Raw genomic sequence first — 24,631 nt, 5'->3', positions numbered from 1 at the left:
GTAATGATCCATATTCAGAGACAGTTATATGATTGTTATGTAATTATTTTTTACTAAAATGACAACATTTTAATTATAATATCTCGGCTTCGTTGAATATTACTTCCTTATCATATTATTACGGGTATTGAATACAGTGATATCGCGTTATATATCTATACATGTATTAAAAATGTTCTATATATCACTTATGTGAAATAATTATAACACAACGAAAAACACTACTCCTCTCGGGCTTGACCGACGTAATAGAACCCAAAACAATTATTGTATGATTTTTTCTCTGTTTGTCTATTTAACTGTACGTTTGTTTGTTTGTTTTCCCTCTCTTCTCGGCTTAACCGATTTGGGTGCGATTATCACTAATATACTGTGGTGAGCTTCAATTTTTGTGTTTGTTTTATTCCAATTTGTTTATAAATAGATAAGTCACAGGAATAGCAAATAACAAACCTTCTATACTATTGTATTATGCTATAAAAATTTAATATACAATTTGAAAATTACTTATTAATTTGTACAGTCCAAATATTATAATGTAACAATATGTTATGAGTATACTCGAAGTCGAAACAACATATTAACAGCTTTGAACGAATGCAGTGCTTACTGGAAACAATGGCTACATTTCAAACATTTCACAAACAGTAGCCGTATAGAAATGTTTACTTATAAATCAACTTCGACTCGTTGTTACAACGTTATTCTCAGTCGCTACAAAGAAATACAATACAGAGCTTTAATGCACATTTTCTATGAGTGTATTGTTTGGACTTTAAATTCTTGTTGCGGCCATGAACCTTTCATAAATGCATTTCAATTTACACCACTCGATTACATTACTTATTTGTATTTCAGGTACTTACATAAAATTGATAGTACATGTGTGTAATTGCTACTTTTGTTCTAGAATATAAAGTTAGGTTTTTTATACTGATTTGTCTTGTCGAAATATATATTGATATATTGTTTATCTCATTCATTATATTTGCACCGTCAAAATTTTTTTCACAATTACTAAAACAGATGTCAGGCTCCAACATGGTTACATAAATCAGTTTTTGTTTATTTGGCAAGCGTATAAACCGAATTTAATTTAATTGAATATTTAAATTAATAAATAACAGTTTTGTAACACTACCTTCAATTCACAATAACTTATTAACTTATTTTTCTTCGTAATAGTATACCCAAATTGCGATTAAGCGGTTTGCGTAAAAGGGCACGCGAAATAGACGCACTTGCGTCATCTACTTGCTATTTAAATCTGTATTTGTCAACTCAACTGACCATTTTCTTAGATACCTACTAAGTACCTAACTTACACGTAGGACTAATGTGATGCCGTTTTTTGTGTTTGATAGCTACGTATCATTGATCGGATTGTTCTTAACTAAATTTATTTAATGCTTTTTTTATATTTCTTAAAAATTTTATTTTGAGATATTAGAAATATTAATTATAATTATAAAATTAATAACCGTTTTAAAAAAAAACTCTTCTAACATATATTCTCAGTCATCATGTATATTTAACTGAAATATAAAGCGCCAACAATACTATCGGCGGCTGCCTTATGTACCCATAGAGAGTGTCCATTTTATTTATATGTGTTAATAATAGTAATGTTACATAAATATTTTTTATAACACAGTAATATTATTTTGTTGCAGGTAATGATAGCCTTCAATATATACTTCAATTTCACATTAAGTCATCAATGAGGTTTGTGTTATCAATATAATTGTCTTGTACAGTATAAATCTAATTTTATTATAATTTACTAAATCACCAACAAGTTTAGCTTGTTGGTGATTCAATATATAATAGGTAAACAACACAATGCATATTGAACAACTCCAGGTGTAATTTATTGCGAAATACAGTTTTAATAAGTCTTCATTGTTTATTGTCGGAACAACATGCTATGCTGTATTGGTAAAGATTATACTCATAAGCGTGACTATTAATGAAATTATTACATGCTTAGTTGAGTGTTTATTAAATCAGGTAACAAGCAAAAACTCACTTCACATAGATACTAATATTATAGAGGACTTCGTTATGTAGAAAGTAAACTCCTGAACCACACCGAAAAAATATTTTACAGTTTGAAATATACATTATTCCAGAGTGATACGCTGTATACTGTGTAATATATACAAGACTCACAAATTTGTAAGTACTGCAACCAAACCGCAGGCCAATAGTTTATAATATTAACAAAAGAAAACATTGTGGCAATTCTATGTATTCTTCTTACAAATTTGCCGAAAAACATACTGCCATTTAGGAATACAAATTTTTACCTAATTCACATCTGATAACAACAAATAAATTAATTTCTCTTATTATTTTACTCGCCGTCGTAATTTTGGCGTTAAATTACTAAGTATTATAGAAACAGTAGCTTTAATTTTTTAATGCTTGAAAACTTTATCACAGTGGACAAGAATATATGTCTCGTGTTAATTAAATACTTAATTTAATTGAGTTCTATGCTATAATTGGAGAAATAGTTTTCTAAAAAGATCAATCCATCTTTTTAGAAAACTATTTCTCCAATTATATACAAATTCTGGTAATTTTATAATAGGTACTAGATATTTATGGTAGATTTATATACCTACTATTTATTTATTCATACTTGTCTACCTCGGACACAAGAAAAGTCTTATCACCAAAGTACAATATTATCATAATCTTCCATTTGATCAATGATGTCATTTCTTTTGCTAAACTTATTATTCATTAAGTATTACTTATTTCAGTTTCCTTTGATATCTACATATAAACAATATTTTTACCGGATTTAACTTTGTACAAAGTCGTCGTACCTTTATTTGTACTATTTCAGCCGTTAAGCAGCTTTCTAGTCTATGTTTTCTATTAAAGAGTACATAGACTTTTACGTATAGTGTACGGATGCATAACACACTAGTGTTCCGAAATTACAACATATGAGGAATACTACGGACATCACATGTCTTGATATCTGTGATGATATTCATGTATTTATTTAATGGTTTTCACTTACGATTAGGTGCCCTGTAAAATCGTTTCCCAATCCACTTAAATCTGCATTTAGTATGGTACAGGTAAGCATCAAATCAGTCAATCAAATACGTCATTTCATTTGTCACACTAATAGCGCACGACTTTCCGAAAAGAGCGGGATACTCATTAAAAATTATAACGTTTTCTTGATGCTTCTATTGATATTGATTTGAAGAAATATTATTTAAATATCTTCTATCTATCTTTACCCATAAAAAAAGTATTCCTTTTTCTATATGCTTATATTAAGTTTATTTGAATAAAGATTTATCAAAATGCAAGACCTATTAACTACTTACATGTTTAATATTGAATTGAAATATATAGACAATACAACTGTAAGCATAATGTCGAGTTACGAGTTGATTGATTTCAATACGCTAATCATTGGGACGAAGGGTTCGCCTTATTGCAGCGGGTCATTGCACAATGCACAGCTGCACGTGTACTATACATGTCTACACGTGTTACTTATACAAATACATAATAAACAAATCATTTGCCGAACAATAAAATATCTTTTGTTGTTGAATTTGAAAGAAGTATTTTTCTACGTTTAATGCAGGTAGTATAGTAGTAATTGTATACAAGATGATCCGCGCAACTTCATCTGTAACACATTTGACAGTTACTATTATATTTCACTATGCATAATATCTTTTTAAATTATAGCCTATGTATTATTTGGATGTATAAGTTATATTACTGTGAAGTTTCATCAAAATCCGTTCAGTAGTTTTTGCGTGAAAGAGTACCAAACATCCATCCATCCATATTGATAAACTTTCAGTTTTATAATATTTGTAAAGTAAGATTGTCTTTTTAGTTTTTGAATTAGGATCGTTTATAAGGAATTTAAAAAAAGGTCGATCTGATAACAACATAGTATTACCAATGTAATGTATGAATAGTTATGAGAGTCACGACATTTTAGTCCTCGAGAATGGCAACCAATGAGTGGTATCACAGGTGTCACATGATAACGTGATGCCCTTATTGCTGTCCATGTATTATATATACATATATACGATGGTTACCGCTTGCCATCAGGTGGGCCGTCAGCTTGTTTGCTATATAATAAAGGTGATGACAGCGTTACTCATTCAACATATATCGCTATTCCGACTAATGAGGATATAACCAAACGGAAATTCATTACATTAGTTATCTATGTTTATAATTTCAAAGAAATGATGATAAACTGCTATGATTTAGTGTAATATCAGCGACTTTAATAATGCTATTTAGTATATGCTAACATTCATAAATATTAAATAACTACTCATAATTGCTCACACTATAATAAAATCCATGCTTTATGTTTTAGTATTCTATTTCTCGCACGGTACAAACATTTGTATTCATGAATATGATTTTTTGTATCGATCTGGATGTTTTCTGTATGTATTAAGTACTCACTGTGCCCGCGGTTTCACCTGCGTGAAATTTATAGCCTATATATTATTCTGATGTATAAGCTATATTACTGTAGTTTCATCAAAATCTGTTCACTAGTTTTTGCTTGAAAGAGTAACATTCATACGTATTCACAACTTTCGCGTTTATAATATTAGTAATATAAGATGTATTTATAAAAAAATATTAATGGTCTAGTAACCATATTCACAAGCTTGGGACTAGATGGCGCTGTGTGAATTGTCCTGAAATATTATATTATTAGCAATTTTCGCGATAATGTTATGACATTTATTTATTTCATAAAGAACATTGTAAGAAAAACATATAGACTACGTAACTGAATAATAATGAATATTATTTCCTTAACCATACATGAAATACAAATGATATGCATCAATTTGCATTCAACAGATTTCGACGATGTCAGAATGGTTGCATTCATATATTCGTAGCTAGGAACTGAGAGTTATTACAGTGATTTGCAAACAGATTACAGGTTGTGTTGTAGACTGATTGCTTACTTCGCGGAGTTGCAGTATTATTACTAGGATACTGAGTGTCATTAAAATTTTAGATAATAATCATTTTACTGTTTGTTATAATAAGAATTAACTCTTTATGCACAATAAAGAGTTGATTGTTATTATAAATATTTATATAAAAGAAATATAATAAGAAAAACAGTAAGTAATTGTTAGTTAGACTGAGCTTTAATGTGTTGAAGAGGAGGATAATCTCTGTATCTCATAAACTGAATTTGAAAATTCTTTTAGTATTAGATAGCCCCCTTTTCGAGAAAGACTATACGTATCGTATACGTATCATCTATACGTACGATCAATAGTAGCGGAGCTACAATGAGAAATGTAGCAAAAATAGGGGTATACGAATTTAACGTATACGAAGTTGCACGGCTCAGCTAGTGTTTAATATTGAAGAGGCCTATCTAGAGAATACAATTGTAAGCATAATGTATATTATGAATTGATTAATTTATAATGAAAGGTTCGCTTTCGAGGGAAATGTAACGAAGATGAAATTGCGGGTCAACTAGTTCCGATATAAAAGCATTTACATTACAAGAAAATGTATATATAATATCGAGCTGTATAGAGTGACGGATGCAAAAGAAAATACTGAAGAAATCGTTTCCATCACATTTGATTATTTTGATGCAATTGACTTACGAAATGATGAAAGGCGTGCGAGTTATTGGCATTGCGGTTTATTTGCTACTATATATATATCTCTATGTAATATATTATTAACTTATTTGAAACTTTTTAGGCAAAACTGTCAAATATTTGTATTTATTGGCCATTATTAAGAATAATATTTTTTTTATTATCCCATGTATACGATCTACATTCTAAATTTCGATGCTAATTATCTCCAAAACTGCAATTATTAAAAAAGATCAGAATAAGCCCTTCTTATAATACCCACAGTACCTTTGAAGGATCTCACGATGTTTATAAACCTTATTTCGATGAGTCACAATTTTGCAAGCAACCAAGACGTTTTGCGGTATCATACAGCAATTACGAGAATTATTCCGACTTTAGTATGGTAACGATTATTGCCATGTAAATTTTGAAATTCTTATTAGAATGGCTTTATTTAGGATAGGAGTATGAAAATGCTCATTACCTGAATTTGTCTTATATGACTGAGTTTCTGTAATTTATAACTTTTATGCAAGTAGTGTTTACTTTGGTATTGTTATTAGGTGCATATATAAATATATAACTGCGGGAAGCCACAATATATATATTCGCGGAGCAAGGAAAACGGGAAAGAAAAGAAATAGTATGAACAAAAAAATAAAATGCACCTTCAGTCTATGGAAAATAAGAGCGTAACTTAAAAAAAAATCAATACTTTAATATTCAAATTGCACAACTTCATTTTCTAAGGCATATACCATTGCCCATAAACAAAGGGCGATCATTGATCACCGTTGCATTATCACCGCGATCGACGATTTCACAGTTCCGTACAGTCACGGCTCATTTCATTTACCTAATACAGTGCTTGTTATGGATAGCAGGTTACGTCAACGATTACCTTATAGTGACCTGCTGATACTAAGTTCCATTTCAGTAATTCGTCATGGCATGCCTTTGCCTTGAGTATTTTGCGATTTGATATGGTAGCCTGTCACTGATTTTCTACGCGCGTGATTTTAGCTTTCTTCTTTTTTTACGTAATGATTTTCATCATCATGACAGTTGTGTTAATTCATAAATATAGTACAAATTGATTGCTATTATTAACCTAAAATCAAATTAAAACAATAGTTAACTGTCGTTAATTTTAAAGTACATTTTATTTGGAGACGTGATGAGCATTACATTCTAAAATATAATTAACCTATACATTTTATATAGTCTTATTTCCATTAAAATTCGGATAGTACCAATCGCTGCCAATTGGTCCCATTATTTATTTTAAAGTATTTTCATTTCATTGACGTTCTACATTAAAATGTATATGTATTTGTTATAGAACAAATACACATAATTTTTACGTTGGAACGGCAAATTAAAACGACGAATAAATTGTTTCTACTATTTATTCTTCATGATGGCGAACATGTTTTGTTTGTTTTTATTTTCTATGTATGTTATGTGTAACTTCCATTTTGAATGTATATTACGCAATATTTTCGATATGTGTGAATTCATTTTAATAACTGTTCTTATCGAAGTTGCTCCGTTCGGCACTTCGTGTAAGTACAGTAATTTCTAATTTTTTATGTTTTATTCAAAAGTATGTATTATTGTTATATAACAATAGTGTAAATTAGTGTAACAAATAATATAATATTATTATATTATAGCAAAACTATTAAGTTTTGCTACAGAATAAATGATATTGTTATATATTTTCAAGGAATGAAGATGTTTTGAATGTAGTGTTAAAATGAACTACTAGATGGCGCTACAGTCAAGTTAAAACGCGCTTCATTTTCACTTTTGCCGTTGACTAAGACATTTGGCACAAACTTTCGGAGTTAACTTTGCGCAGAGGCAATATCGTAACCAATGAGGTTAATCCGAGGTGCGATTATTGCTAGTTGAAAACTTTACCAATACCCCGCCTTGTGGACGTGAAATACCGTCCGCTATGGCAATTTTTGAACGGCTGTAAAGGCCTAATAAAGAATAAAATAAGAATGGAAGTGCAATGCACACCAACCAACATTAAACCGTTACTTCTTTTATATATGTTTATATATAATATCGGATAATAATTTTAACCATTCGATAAACATGCTTTTTTTTATACTAGTGATCCACCCAGTTTCACAACACTTCACATACACCTACAATTGCAGGTGTTGCGAATTTAAATATAATATTTAAAAATCTCGTGTCACAGTGTTTCTTATCGAACTACGAAACGACTTGACCGAATTTTATAAAATTATTGGTGTATAATTTGATCGATGTAAAAATAGGTCGTAGATTCTTTTTATACCCCTAGATTATAGCCACTCTTGTACAGAAGTAATTGATATAGCAAAATAAAGTTTGCCAGGTCAGCTAGTCTATATATACTACTCACCAGTAAATTAACTTAGGTTTTTTTATTGAGAACAGATTCTTAAGTCTGCTAATTATTAAGCTTAGTCATATGTACATTCGCATATACAAACAAAAAACAAATCTTTAGTTTCTAGCAATCAAGGGCTTCATAAGAGACCTTGATAGCTTGAATGGTTTTACAAATGGCGGTGATATATGTTGTGTATCTGTGCTAATTTGATCCAATTATGTGTTTACGCTTGGCGTCTGGCTGTGGGAACTAGTTGCGAAGCTAAACATATTTATAGCCATCAATATACTGCATACGGTTTATAACAATCTTCAAGTAAGGAGTAACGGACTCTCGGTGACACGATTCAACTTTGACTGCTTTGATGACGGTCATGAGGTCACCTTGTAAGGCATTTTAAATGGTTTTACTAGGTGGTTATTTATGTACTTTTTATGGGAATAAAAATGGTTGTATATAAGAACGTTAATATGTTTGCTATTTCAAGTAGATAAAATAGAAAAACTTTTATCAGCATTAATTGAATTTGTTTTATGAAATCTACAAACAAGAAAGTCTATTATATCCTTTTGCGAAGTATTTTACTCAGAATGTTTAGTTTTTGTTTCTTTCTTATAATAGGTAAATATTTAATAAACAATTTGTAATCAGCAATTACGATTTAACAATAATAAATAAGTTTTTCTTTATGTTTGCAATTATTTCATTTTTATTACTTTAAATAATTATTTTTATTTATTGATTTATAACTACAAAATAAGGGTGTCTAAAGTGTTATTATTGCTCTTTATCTATATTATCTAAAAAAAATCCTAAGACCGCCATGTCCCGCGACTTCGCCTTTTTTCTCTTGATATCTTCAAATTTTATTCAGGTCCGTTCAGTCGTTTAGTTATGAAAAAGTAACAAACAAATTACATATATACGTTCACATACCTCCATATATTCATTCTGGATGACCATCTTGCATCCCTTATCTAGACAACGTTCAGTAATATGCCACTTGAACATTCATATTTAAGACATAGTATTCCGGCTTTATGAACCGGACTGTCTGCCATTGCTGCAAACAAGGTACAATGCAGTACGATATGAACCGTTTGAACTGACGCATCAAACAAATGTTTATGGCTTCAACGTCAGTTAAAACGCTACATTTCCTATAACCACCCAAGTAGATAACAGAATTTTAAACCGAATCGGAGAACATTGTTTATCACGATTGGGTTCTTATGTTTACAATAACATTTGAATAAATTAACCTATTCAAGTTTCGGGTTGCATCCGTGCTGTTTTGTATGAATTTCACAAGTTTCTTGCTCATTCTTCTTGTGCTTCATATGTTTTCCAAATGAATGATAGAATAAAAAAACCTTAATTTTAATACAGACAATTTTATTTGTCTATTAATTCGAAATATTCTGACCGAATGACTGACAGAATAAAAAATACATTCATTTAAATACAATCTGTATTCAAATGAAATTTCTATTTGTCTATCAATTCAAATTCGTATGCTGTTTCGGTAGTATCAGCTTTTCCATATAAAAATGTACTTTTTATGTATGAACTACTATTTTCATTTGTACTTTTCTCTAAAATATATAGTGCAGTTTAAACTACGTAGAGAAAGGTAAGAAGTAAAATAAAGAATAATATAAACGTATAGCAAAGTTTATTTAATTTTATACAAAAATAAATTGATTTGTAAGATGTATATTTTTATTCCTTTTGCAAAGAAGGAAGACGTAATGAATTTGTAATTGTGACAAAATGTAGCTTTTCCGTGAAAATAATGAAAGCTACAATTACAAGGTAAAATTCAAATTAAGGAACATCTTTCTATCGCGTATCTTCGTATAAATTATATTTAGAATTACCGAAAGTTAGTCATAAATATAATTAACGACTATTTGATTCAACTTATATTGATGTCGGCTGTTATAAGAGAGCTTCAATCTTGTAGATTGTAATATTAAGACGCTCTACTTTATATACAATTTTAAATTAGAATTTTTTCAAAAATTTGATCTTATCGATAACTTGATTTGTGATGTATGTTATAACACTTCAAACTTAAGCAATCAATGGAAGACGGACTCATGGGTGGCTTCCAAAATCCGATTCGCGGTTGTTAGGTTATACTATATTATAACCTAGTTAATTAAGCATATAACTGATGTTATACATTTCCAGCCACAGCGACTAATTTAGTTATTATAACAGTTCATTGAACGTAACCATAATCATTTTATAAGTCATAAATGTTGGAATTAATAGTATATGATGATTATGGTAACAAATTTACTATAGTTAACTGCATTTGACTATTTATATTGTAAAATTAAATTATGATATCCTATATTACAAATCGACAGAATTAATGAGTAATAGCTCTCAACTTAGGCTATCGTCATAATAACAGTAAATTGAGAATTTCCGAAGCAAGTACATGGAAAATTGTTGATAGGACCACTATAGTGTAGCCGGTTGCACATCCGTTCTTCCTTTTGCGGTGACATAACCCATATTATAACGGTCTACTTAATGGATATCGTACTGGTAGGTTTATCTAATCTGTCTCTAGGAATCACATGTACGTTTCACTATAGAACCGATGAAAGTGCAGACAAAGTAAAGGCACACTGTATAATTATACTTAATTTCTTATGAAGAATATTCTAGAATACGTGCAAGTTACTTCGATTCTTGAAGAATTTAAAAAAACTACAATTTTTTTTAAATATACTTGTTCGGCAGAAAAGTCATAATTATTTATATATACAAATGTCTCCAAAGCAAATAATCAGGAGAAAATATATTTATTACTAGCTGTACCCGTGGTTTCACCCGCGGTAAATTTTTACAAAAAATATAGCCTATGTCTTATGCTATATTACAGTAAAGTTTCATTAAAATCCGTTCCGTAGTATCCGTTCCGTTTTGCGTGAGTAAAAGAGTGAAAGATTAACAAACATTTATACTTACAAACTTTCGTGTTTATATTATTATTAAGATATGTATATTTTAAATAAAAACCAAATGCCTCTGGAACGACAATATGACGTGATGTTGTCATTCATGTACATATAGCGACGCATAATGCTTACCATCAGGGGGCCGTCCGTCAGCTTGTTTTCCATTCAAATTAAATAAAATCAAACCTTTACTTTGCATTTGTAATATAATTAATATTAATTTATTCACATTTTGTACAAATATATTTCTTTGCTTACTTGTTAAAAGCTCAGCTTGTTAGAGACGTAGATCTTGTTTCTTAGTACATACATTGTTGTTTGATTGAACTGGTTCTTAAATAGGATATGAAGCCACGACCGTTCAATTTGTTTGCCTCTAATCATTCACAATAGGTACGCTTAGAAATTCCTCATTGATTCACACAGTTCCGGTGTTGTCGCTAAATGATGCTCTTGTAACCTTGAAATCAATTTCTCGTGACTCCGTCACGACGGACGAACTTTTGAATATAACAATGGAGTTTTTTATAATTGAATCTAATTTGGTCTCATCCGGTTTTATTGTAGACTATTGACCAATACTATATTGTATGCTATAATTATTATCGAAATGTTAGTGAATTAAACTAAGCCGATTCAAGCTGTATTACGTGATTTAGTAGCAAAATTACGGGTCACAGCGGTTAACTTAGTCTTCAAAAATGATAACGCATGAGGGGTACTAAGGGAGTCACATATAATTTTATTATGATCATGTGTGTGTGTGTATATAGGCAAAAAGTACCACCAAGTAAATTTCTGATGTATAATTTAAGCTCATTATCTAATCAAAAACAAATATACAATTTCTTTCATAACTTACAAATAAATTCTTCATATATAATACGTTACTATTACTGTTCTACTAATGGTTTAAAGTCTATTTATTTGCTCTACTGATAGTTTAAAGTCTTTTATTGTAAAGAGTTTCTAGTCCTTCGTTGTTTACTTCTGATGTGATGTGTCTTACCGGACGACGATGTTTTACCTAACCTCTAAAGCATGAAGCAAATGACATGAATCATACATTCAATGTAAAATTGTGCGTTTTAGATTGGTGATGGGTTTTGATCTTGAAAAACTTCATTCATATTTAAACCGTCATACACAATCATCAACATTACTTGTATAACCTTAAGACAAATTTTCTTTGATTTATATAACGCCATTTGTTTGCTTTCAAAAGGTTTTTTATTTCGTAGTTCAGTTTATTTTTAGAATATATACTATTTGATTGAATATCCTAACATCAACGACACCATCGAACAAGTTACACTAATATTATATTGATGACCTGTATAAAATTTATCAATCGGTCAATCATACAAAATACCGCAACATACTTTTCTAAGTCATTTATCATTTTTTTCTACAATTAATCACGTCTTACCAAATACCTAAAATAATTGTAAAAATTAAACAAACAATTATGATATTCAGCGGGTGTTACAATAAGGGCCTCTAATTTCAAACTCTTCAAATCTGCTAATCAATCATCCTCGACCTCAATTCCTTAATAAAGATGAACCGAAACACACTGATTGATTACAAACAACGTTTTGTAATCTTTAAAAGCCGTGAATTTGAAGTAATGTAGGGTCAGTAGTTCAATAGATCACGCATTGATTGTTTGCGAGTAATACACGAACACGTGAGAATCTTAAGAAAGGAGAAGTGGGGGATTTTCTCGTTCACAGCTTACACCGGCATTGACCGTTCCGTGGTATGCTTCATCTAAACAGATCTAAATAATGCTGAAACGCGGACAACTGAATGTTTTCTGGACATTCGGCTATTTCCGTCTTCGGTTCGGCTAAATCCGTAGTCTGCGGCCGATGACTCCGACGGCATGCGCCGATCGCCGGACCTTGACGTTAACTTGATGTATGCGCTTGCAATATTGCAATTTTAACTCTATTGCTTTGCCATTAAGCATATAACATTTCATTGCTAAATAAACATAAATATTACACATTTTAAATATCTATTAAATTTTAGAATTTTAAGACATTTCTAGATCTGGTTTTTTAAGCATCAGGATAACGTTCTCTATTGATTTTATTTTTATTTTTGTCATATGTAATAAAACGATCTGAACCCGGGTTTAAAGTATTAATTTGCTAAGGTTAATTTTAAAAATCATGATCTTTTTATTACGTGAGCAATTTGTGTCTTTATAATTGAAAAGCATTAACTTTTATACAGATAATTCATTGTTTTGACATATTTCATTACGATTAACACAAGGAACTAGCTATTTACTATATCTTTATATAACAGTCAGAATAATAATAAAGTAGGTACCTGTACATTCTAGTCAAATGATGTAGGTACCTGGTGAACGCACAATGCCTTTATTTTGCGGTGATTATATGGGCGTGTCCATTTCTACTTTGATTGATTGGAACTATTCAAAGGCTTATTCTACTTCCGTATGTTTAAAGTAATATTCTTTCAAAAGTTCGATTAGCTTTTTAACCACTTAATTACAAGCGTTAAAATATACGAAGACCAACAATTATGTTGTCCTATCAAAATTACTCGTAACATTAAAAAACTCATCTTGTTGCTCATCAAGTATAAGGTATTAAGACATAACAGATCTTTAAATAGCAAATATATGATTTAGACATTATTCTGAACATTCGTAATAAATGAGACGCAATTCTTAAACAAACAAACTATCACAGGAACATATTTAATACCCTTATAATGATTTTGATGTTGACGATGAATGGTGACTCTATCTATTTTAATGGTAGATGCTAACGGGACACAGGGCTATGGAGAATTAAGGAATAGGGATGACATCGATTTATAACTGCAATCATGTACACAAACCAGATTTTATACCGTTAAAAAAATATACTCTCGGACCAATGGCGTCATCACGCTTCCATTGCTGATTTTCCAAGAGATATGACGAATTTTAATACTTGAAGATTTTAAGTTACAGTATCCAGTAATTGCACTGCCATATTGTTTTTCATTCTATAATCTAGAAAACAGAACGAATCTCAACTAACTCAAGCAACAATTGTATCAGATATAATTTACTTATAATTTATTTTTCAGTTAATGGTATATCCTTCGATTTGGTTATCTATTTGATAGCTGAGTCATGATTACTCTGAATCTAATATATATATGGTTGTAATAGAATACTCAGTAACATAACAAAGGAATTGAGTTTTTATTGAATATCTCATCAATATTAATCGATAAAATGAATTGACCAGCTGTATCGAAAGATGAAGCCGCGCGGCAGTACTGCCATGCTAGAGGTTGAAGTATTAACAACAAAAAATAGTTGATGATGTCGTGACTTCACCACGCCTGTGGGCTACCAACTTGAGCAATCTCGTTATTTATTGTACTTTGAATCTTCTACAGATCAAAATGATGAAATACGATTGCCGTAGATGGTGATAGTGAAAAATATTCCATTCGAAATAATTTCCTAATATTATTATACAAAACAGATTTGTACCCGACTGACGAACTAATTTGATGTATGTTTAAACGCTTTGTCTTCTTTGTCAAGTTAAAAAATATCTTTATATTGTATTTTTGTTACATTGCACTGAATAAAATATTTTTCTTTCTTTTCTTTCTTTCTTTCTTATAAGACAAATCGGTTCTATTAGCTAAAATTGTTTTCTTATATCTTTTGTGTTACTGTGTATAAAGGGTAGCAATGGAATAATATCAAAACTTCATATATCAAACATGCTTTTCTAAATTACAAAAAAAAAACACTGGCAATTGAATATGTTTATGACATCTATATGTACGATATTGGAAATCTTACCACGTTGTGAAATTTTATCGCCATGTCCACGAGACTATCTCATCACGATGATTACAACATTGCCAAAAATTACAAGAAATGCACTTAAGTACTTAAGTAATAATGACATTAAATATCAAAAAAGCTTAAATTATTCTGAATATACGTAAATAATCTTTCTTTAATGATGAACTTCATTCAATTTCGGTACTTTTATTAACATATACGTACTAATATTGTACATTATGAGAATACTATGGACCTTGAAAAAATCGATATTGTTAGTTACGTTTTACATGATACACGTAATAATATTTATAATTATTTACGCTCATTGTATTAAAATTTATATTGTTATCTATTGATCAGGTCACTCCTATCATTGAAATACTAACGTTAAAATAGACATGTAATATATATCACGTTCTTAAAACGGCATATCACGAAATGAATTGCATGAAAATGCCATCTATCCTCATCCTTGACTCCATGCCCCATGATATTTAATGTGTGGTCGTATATCTATTCATTTAATGTTACTTAAAACATTTAGATAATTCAGAAAGTGTCAACGATATTTTAACGTTTTTACATAATCTTACATATGAAAAACATCATTGATAACTCTAATAGCATTAACCTAATTTACAAGGCCTCTATGTTAAACTGGGACGCTTGTTGGTGTGTCCACTTTGCTGTCATAATATAATTAGACAGCATGCTGAGCTATAGCTAAACCGAGGCAAATTAAAAATTGATCAAGCACCGTAGATGTCACGTTTACAACCTGTCATACTTTAGCCTTTAACAGCAAATATTTAATTTAAATATATAAGAAATCAACGCTTGAAAAGCAAACTGACCTTATATTGAAACTCGACTAAGTTTTAGTTGTATTATGCTTTATAACGGTGGATAGACAAGAATAAATAACCCTGAATATATAACAACATCTATCTAGTTCTAACCTAACTAACCGAGCTTGTATAAGTGCTATACAACTGATAGATAGATATACTATATATGATACACCGTACTAATTATAATCTACGTATTATATAATTATTTTATAAATCAATAGAACAATGTGATGAGAATATTGGTTTCAACGTGAGTGACGCCTTAGAAATATAAAAACAGAATATTTGAATTCAAGTTATCTCTAGAAGATTCAACGTGATAAATTTTTTGATGTTTATCAAGTCTCTTAAATTGAGGTTATGTTTTGATTGGATTTTTTGAAGCTATTGAAATCATGAAGGTCGTTAAATAAACAGATAGCATCGCTATAGTTATTACAGTTGTGATGCAACGTATTGTGTGATTGTGTGGATTCCAATGAAACCGGCCGACAGAAATGTAGTTACCTAGTCAATCGGACAATGAGCCTGTGAAATGACTATTCTATTTTACTATTGTGCAACTCTATAATCAGAAGTACTAACATGAAATACCTCAATGGTAACTACCTCGCACGTGGTATTGACAAATGACATAATCTATGCATGTAGATCGTATCGATGATAGCATTCTTGATGTTTTGATTGGACCCCTGGGGTTTCTTATTTCTAATCTATTCCTGTACTAATAAAATGTCTGTCTAATAAGATGGTTACTACAAATCTCACGTGTGAATATATGTCTAATCATAATACTATGTTTATATTTAGTACTAATAGACGTGAGCGAGGTAATTTACACGTCGTATCTGCGGTATAACTTTTAATGTATACGCCAACGCAATGCATTTGTTTTGAAATTATCATCATCTAATCAAAGAATTTGGTTAGAAGCAAGATTTTTATGTTTCGGATTTAATGTGTTCTCACACTGTTCAATTTTCATATTGAATATAGATTCGATTCTCATAGGAATATCTCGGCTTGTGTACTTCGATAGTTTGAACGATCACTGTAGAAATATAAAAACATGATTTTTATCCGAAAATCAAATCCAAATGTGATTATTATTTGTACAATCAATAATAGAGTTTAGCTATATCCTTTTTCTATATTCTACATAATTTTCACGATTTAAATGTGTTTTTGTACAAAGACTTTAATTATATACAACTTCAATTTGTATATAGCCAAATACGGTTTTTATAACGAGCACACCGCGTATCTAATTGTTCAAAGTATATCGAGAGAAATTGCAAGTGAAACTACCTAGTATGAAATACGAAACTTGCAAACAATTGACAGGAAAATTTTCGTCGTGAAATCGTTCTATCAGCACACTCTTTGTTCTGTTAAAAGAATAAATACTGTAATATCGGTTGTCATAGCCGGATGGCCATGCGCACCGACCGAGGCACGTTCCACCCTTTGTTAACTTTTTAAGGTTTTTTTTTTAATTTTCTTTCGGTTAAGTAGCTTTGAGTTCTTATGTCAACGGCTATTGTTAAATTTGATTGGTTGGTATCTGCTATTAGTTTATTGTGCACAGTCAAATTATATTTTTTATTATCTACATAGGGTCGAACATTTTCTATATTGTTTCCGTCATTGTTATTTGTAGTTTCATAACACGCGTAGTACGTTTCGAATACTTGATCTCGTTGCGTGTTTGAAGATCCGCGTTCTTACAACTTTCAATTATTTCGTCATATTTAATTGTCACTCAAATTTTCGAGTGTGGTCAAGTTAATGATCGCACCCTTACTTTCTCAACTTATTGAATATAACACGCAATGTTTACTGACAACTGTAATATTAACCATCATTGGTAATAAATTAAATTATTGAATTAATCCTTTTATTTTTTACGTATTACCTACCAAACTAAAGGTGTACTCAATTTGACACGTATATTTTTAGGTGTTCATTACCCGAAGTCTTTACAACTAACATGATGTTATATTTTTTTCTAATTGACATGTTTATTTCATCATATAAAAATATACAAATAGATAGATAATTTCTCATAAAAAATAACGAAATATGAGCTATGATCAAAGTAAGACTGTACATAATACAGTGGAAAAACAACGTTGACGTTGATTTGTATTGTATATAGTGTTTTAGAATGCTAAACCGACCGATACCAAAAAAAAAAATACAAATCTGACTGACTCTCCAGTGGAATTGAAATTGAAATACCGTTAACAAACCATGCCATTCATTTATTGAGGTATCGATATCTAAAGATATTATTGCCTTCCAGGTATTGCAACGCGACGTGGAATGCCACGGTCGGATCGTGAGTTCGGTGGTGCGTCTGTGCAACGGTGGCGACGCGGCGCGCGCTCTAGAGCGACGCTGGCACCTCTTGTACCTGCGGGCGATCGAGTGGCAGTTATTATTATTGCCATCATTATTGAATTATGGCTAACGTGTACAAGGGCGTAGGCGTGCCTGTCAATGTTCTCTTTATCGTCTTATTGCCAGGATCAATAATCAGGTTATTATTATTTTATATTTAACTATATAATGTTATTCTGATCTATAAGCTACATTATTGTAGTTCCATTAAAATCCATTCCGTAGTTTTTGCGTGAAAGAGTAACAACCATCTATCCATCCATACTTACAAACTTTCGCGTTTATTAGTAAGATTTGTCACTGGCCTTTCGTGACATAGCCCGTCCTATGTTGTCAATCTGATTAGGTTTTTTTTATTAATTGATGATAATAATGGTATGGTATGGTGCACTCGCCTCCGCTAACAATTATAGATTAGTATGAAGTCTGATCAGTCGCAATATCCAGACGAATTACTTGGAATTAACCATGATACTGTCAGGGGTGTATGGCAAACTGAATGATTTTAAGCTAACCTATTCTACCACTGCTGCGAATGTAAATTATCAAGTCCACTTTATGTTCACTTCAGTCTACCTTGTATGAGAGCAGTTGTGAAGATAAATATGTTATTGATAACTAGAAAATGGAAATCGAGATATTTACATAATGATCAATCAGTTAATCATAATAATATTGCTGGCATGTCCATTTATTTGAACTTAAACAATTATTTTTCTATTATTTAGTACTTCGTAAGTTAGAGAACCAAATAACAGTAATACCACCATGTTTTACACTTTAAAAGACACGTGCGATAACCCTAAGTGCCGGTATTAATTTCTCTTAGCATTTTATTTATTACACGAATACACATAACTTTTCGCAGTTTCCCATCGTTCACAATAGCACAATCAGCCACCCGTCGTACCCTGTTTGCAAACATAACCCCAAGTGGCATATAAAATTATAATAGATTCCCCTAATACTTCTACACAATTAAATAAAACCCTACCAGTTTCGAGTGGAGACGATTTAACCTCTAATTTAATTCACCCTTGCCTACTTTCAATTTGACCGCATAAATATGAATAGTAACGTTTTTTTTTTTATAAATTTCTAGTCGAAAGGGTTGGTACACGTGTATGTGATGCTATAAATTTTGTATTGAAATCACGTGGGATATGTTTATGATTTGTTGCCATAAGAAATTATTTGACCTATTTTCATTATGTTTACTCGGGATAGTTGCAGCGAGCTATTTTATTAAATCTTTGTAATGGTCATAAATTCACTTATAATTTTTAAACGACATATACTGATCATAAATTAATTTATGAATAGACATTGTTAATTCTGTGTGAATGAAAGTTACGATGCCAGTGAATGTTACGATCGTTTTATTCAATAGATTATTTCTCCTTTGTATGTAAATTATGATGCATTGTTCTAGTGTCAATAATCATCAGAAAATATGCAATTAAACTATCATCTAAAATGCTATAATATGTTACGGATTGTTTGTCAATCAAACGTAATATGAGTAAAGTTTATTATTTTATGTTTTACAATGTACCTACTATTATGGACATCTGTAAATTATTTTTTGTATTCAACGTAATAAACTGAACAAATAGATAAACAAGCCAGTGACAACTGAAATAAAAAAAACAGTAATGCTTGCGTATCACGGGCCTCTCATCGTTATTAACTTGATGGCCATGGTGCTGTTCCTGTCTATATGCGATAGTTTCCATCATGTGAGCCGTTACACTATTTTGCTCTTTTAGATATTTTTAATATTAAACTAATTTTAATAAACTATGTGTTGCAGGGTGTGGCGTCAGTGGAAGCGGCAAGCGACAGCGACGACGAACCCGCCTTAAAACAACCACGACTTAGTCGCGGCTCACCGAGGCGACAACGCACCCCAGTCAATGCGCCGCGACGTCATAGGAACCTCTCAGTTGATAGTAGACAATCCGCCTCTGAGGTATGTCATCATCATATTAACCTTCCGCCATTCATTTAATTTTTTTGGTTTGCTCGATATTATGCCATAAAACACGGCCTTAATTAGTAATTTACCCTTGTACCTGCGTTTGTTTGTTTATTGTTGTTTTTTTTAGTTCAGTATATTCGAAATAAGAATTAAATTCTAGTAATAATTCCTTGTATACATGTAAATAATTGTTCTTCAAAAAACGACACAGAAGAAAAATTAGGTTTACTTATAAAAACAAATCTTGTGGAGAATTGCTATTGGGACTGAAACATATGAAACTACTGTCTAATTTTGGATACATTTATGTATTTCTGACATTGTAACAATATCATATGTTCTAAACATATGATATTATTACAATGTCCGAAAACAATAATTTTCTACCTCAATTAAATAAATTGTTGAATGGAAACATCAATGGTATCCCAAACCAAGCATAACTCGTACTTTGAATGTTATACATTATTTCTATCTTAAATTGATATTATATTATATGTATTGTCTTTATTATGTTTCCAGGAGGAACAAGAATATGTGGTAACGTACACTTGGCGCGGTTTCGGATCGGACTGCGAATCGGAACACGTGAGAATACCAAGTAACAAAATGGCGGACGAGAGACGCGTGCCCGGCGCATGCGACGATGTTGGAACCAAACCCACCGATCAGACAGTGCCGGTCACTGCAGACCAAACTGATGGTCAGTTGTACTCTTATCCCTATGTCTGCGGATACCTCTATTTCGCTACACATTACTGCTACTACTACTACTGCTTGTTGTCTATGTTTTGATGGAAGGGTGACATATTGCAGTGGAATCACTGTGACAGTTCCACTTATCATGAAGTGGTCCGTCAGCTTGCTTGCCATTCCAATTACATAAAAATCATCCCTTGTCTGTATATATACATGTGTCTTTATGACCATATAAATTTCATGCCTTGAGTAGTTGTTGTTATCTCGATTCAAAATTTATTTATATTAGTAATTTGAGAACCTCGTATTAACTGTTCTCTACTATGTTGAAACGTTAATAAAGTCCAAATAATATGGCAAAGTCGAGTAGAAAGATGTTCGAGTACGTTCCAAGCTAGTTAGAATGTTCAACACAATGTTTAGTGTAAACGTAATGATTATTTCGACAAAAATAATAGTCTCACGACAGTGTAATTTAAGTCCTTTTCATATGCATTTGTAGTTTTTGAACACGTAATATATAAAATATAAACACGTAAATAATAATTCGTGAATTAATGAGATTACATTACTCGCAAAAAGCTATTGTTTAAATAGCTTTTTGCGAGCTCTCGCAACTGTATTTAAAAACATTCAAACAATCACAGGTATTGCGAAATGCGATTACTGTAAACAAATAAACAATCGCTGTTGTTCATTAATGATTAATAGTCAGTTTTTGTCGTAGGCCTCGATGTACATACCGTGACAACAGACGATAAAATGAAAACACCACAAACAGTGATAAAAAGAAAGAAACCAGTCAACACGTCAAAATTCAACCAAACGGATAGAAAATCCAAACATTGTGCCACATTCTACTTTAGACATCATGATACCGACTCCGATAGGCAAATGATTGAAACCGATGAGAAGTCACAAGAAGAATCTTCCGAAGAAGAATGGACTTACGTCGAGGGTGCCAAGATAGCAAATGAAGACTCAACTGATGTAATGACGTCATCGGTCGAAATCCAATGCGAGTTGCCGTACGACGAAAAGAAAGAATGTCAACCGTCGCCGAAACCCAAAATGGAGTCGTCTACACCAGACCTGCTCAAAGTCGACCAAGCTAGATGTAAGAATATCGAGAGATTAGTAATTCAAGCAGAGGAATTAGTACAGAAACAAGCTCAGCAGAATATGGCAAAGAAGAAGGGGTCTAGAAGCTTTAAGCCGCTTATGTTCGAGGAAGATGGCAAGAATGTTAACAGAACAAAGATGTCCCGAATTAAGGAATGGTTAAATCAAAGTTCGGATGGGAAAAATAATAACCATCAGGTAAGATTTTAATGCTATAAATCAAATGTAATTTTTCAATTAGTCATAGTTATCAAATTTCCTTAAATACTCAAGCCTAGAAATTGTTAGGTTAATCTATTTTAAACTTCAGACTATTAGGTATTAATAGTTCAAAAAAGTTAAAAATTATATAGCCTCGTCTTTACAGATCTAGATATTAGCAATCAACTGTGAGTCTATATACAAGATTTAGCGAGGTCATTCTACCATTTTATGTAGTTTATAAACAGTATTTATATTACAAGTTCGGTGCTGTATTTAGATTTATCATAAGGTTTTCTGTTTTATCTATTAATTAATCATCAAATATGTAATATAACTGTCGATTTTTTAATGCATTCGTGTATATACATAGTAAATTAATAATTTTTAATATTTCAGTTTACTGAAAGCTATGACGCATCAGGTGAGTATACAACGGAGAGCGAAGTCGACACTTCACTCACATCCGAAGAAAGAAACCTGCACTCTTCAATGGACATGAGCACTTCAACCTGTACAGTCACCCCGACACACCACGCCAAGGTAATATAAACTATGACGCTTACACTCACGATCACTTTTCGTACGCTTGATATGTTCGTTAATAACAAATTTTGTTTGTACAAATAAACGAAACATTTGTGTCCATACAAATATCACTCAATCTAACTTCCATTGCATCTTGTATAATCTTCCGACCTAAGTTACAAAAATGCCCGACATTATATTTTAATTACATTCTTCATAAAATAAAAATTGGGGGCTATATCTTTTCTCTCACTCATAATAATACCGACATTTCCATATATCTGGTTCTCACACGTGTACTCACAATCACTATAACAATCGGGCTGAGGTATAACTGTACATCAGGTGCAACTGCGCAAGAAAAGAGGTAGCAACAGCGCGCGGCCGTGGTCGGTGTCGTGCTTGTCGCAGCTGAGCGGCGCGGGCGCATCGCTCGCGGCCACGCCCACCGCCGGCGACGTCGCCGCTATGTCGCACAACATGTCTATATCTGAATCTGCTTTGAACACTCTCGCATCGACACAAAGGGTCACACCAGCTAATTCTAACTCCAAACTCCGTGGAAGTTCTACTACTGTACAGGTATTGTGGCTAATGTTTCCGGTCCTTTCGCACTGCTCGCCATTGACAGGGATATCATCCTCACACGCTAGAATTTAAGTGGTCTCTTACAGTGCGGTTTCCGCATACACTTTGATTGTGGAATAAACTACCTGCTGAGGTATTCTTTAGAGACTATAGTATAGGGTTTTTCAATGGTAAATTAAGGTTTCTTAATGGTCGGCAATGCGCACCTCATGTGTTTCAGGCGGCCATAAGCTACGATTACCGTTTACCTGATGGGCCGTATGATTGTTTGCCACCATCCTAGTATAAAAAATAATACATTTGTATCATACACAGTTCACCAGTTCCAGCACAATTTCTAGACCTTTACAAACAGGACTTACAAACTTTGTACATAGTTACTCGAGTTTCTCTGTCTCACATCGCACAAGTTACTCCTAATACATTAGAAAACCGCAACTAAATCGGTTCAGCCGTTTCTGAGATTAGCGCGCAAACAAACGCGCAGACAAAGTAGACAAAAATAATAACAATCATCGATTAACAATAGGGCATTTAGATAATTATTTGGAGCTATCAATCCATTATATTGGCAACATAGAATTCGCTCACATGTCGTTTCATCTATCCACTGACGCCTTACCAATGCTGTCACGATTGGCACCACCGCACTTTGACTATAAGAGACTTTATTCGTATAATACTATTTTAATGTAATTGGTAAATGTTATCTTAATTGGTTATAAATTAGATCCATTATACTTTGTGGTAACACAATCTGCCATATGGGTTTAATAGTTTCTACTACTATATTTTCTTGAAATATAATATAACTAGTTTATTTATTTAGTATATTTAAAAGCTTATCATAAAAATTAATTAATCTAAACCATATAGATAAACAATTTTCAATTCAATGTCTTGCAAAAAACCCAGTCGAAAAGAATTTTATTTTTTATACCACAATGGAGGCAAGAGACAGTTTCAATCGTTTCTATTGTGTATGGGATAGATGGGGACTGAATTTATATAAAACCTACAAAAAATGTTGATTAATATGTTTTCGGTTGAAAAATGATAACAATATTTAAAAAATATATTTGTGTGACTGTTAACTTACTTGACGTAGTTCTGACCACTTATAACAGCTAAAGAATCTGATATAATAAAATTAATACTATCTATATAATATATATTATTTTGCATTGTATTTAATAACCACAGAACTTCCTCCACTAAATAACCTTGTAATAGAACAAAGAATTTAGTAGTTTCTTTGTTATGCAGCTATAAAATAAAATAACATATTAATTTATGCAAAAATTTAAGGTGAATAATCACGCAATCAGTGTAACAAAGAAAACTGTTATTTACGACTGCAGTTACTTAACACGTTAGCCAAAGAAATATCGGTTTATAACAGTAA

General features: G+C 31.6%; 1 protein-coding gene and 1 non-coding gene across 2 annotated transcripts in view; both read left to right on the top strand.

Annotated features, from left to right (window-relative positions):
- The window catches only part of LOC131846496 (klarsicht protein), a 246,427-nt gene that overhangs the window by 187,800 nt on the left and 33,996 nt on the right, over nucleotides 1-24,631 (top strand). Inside the window, exons 9-15 of the mRNA XM_059195817.1 lie at nucleotides 18,010-18,140; nucleotides 18,195-18,246; nucleotides 19,921-20,079; nucleotides 20,611-20,791; nucleotides 21,515-22,107; nucleotides 22,510-22,653; nucleotides 22,984-23,220. Of these exons, the coding sequence (XP_059051800.1) occupies nucleotides 18,010-18,140; nucleotides 18,195-18,246; nucleotides 19,921-20,079; nucleotides 20,611-20,791; nucleotides 21,515-22,107; nucleotides 22,510-22,653; nucleotides 22,984-23,220 (1,497 nt within the window). The remainder of the gene's footprint in view (nucleotides 1-18,009; nucleotides 18,141-18,194; nucleotides 18,247-19,920; nucleotides 20,080-20,610; nucleotides 20,792-21,514; nucleotides 22,108-22,509; nucleotides 22,654-22,983; nucleotides 23,221-24,631) is intronic.
- LOC131846650 (U4 spliceosomal RNA) lies at nucleotides 7,495-7,633 on the top strand. The gene has a single exon (XR_009357682.1). It is a non-coding gene; the product is annotated as a U4 spliceosomal RNA (small nuclear RNA).

The sequence above is a fragment of the Achroia grisella genome, unplaced genomic scaffold (genome assembly GCF_030625045.1).
Source record: "Achroia grisella isolate CSIRO2021 unplaced genomic scaffold, CSIRO_AGI_Agris_v1 utg511, whole genome shotgun sequence".
In the NCBI taxonomy this organism is placed as follows: domain Eukaryota; kingdom Metazoa; phylum Arthropoda; class Insecta; order Lepidoptera; family Pyralidae; genus Achroia; species Achroia grisella.
Note: the sequence above shows the minus strand (reverse complement) of the source record. Positions and strands in the feature narration are given on the sequence as shown.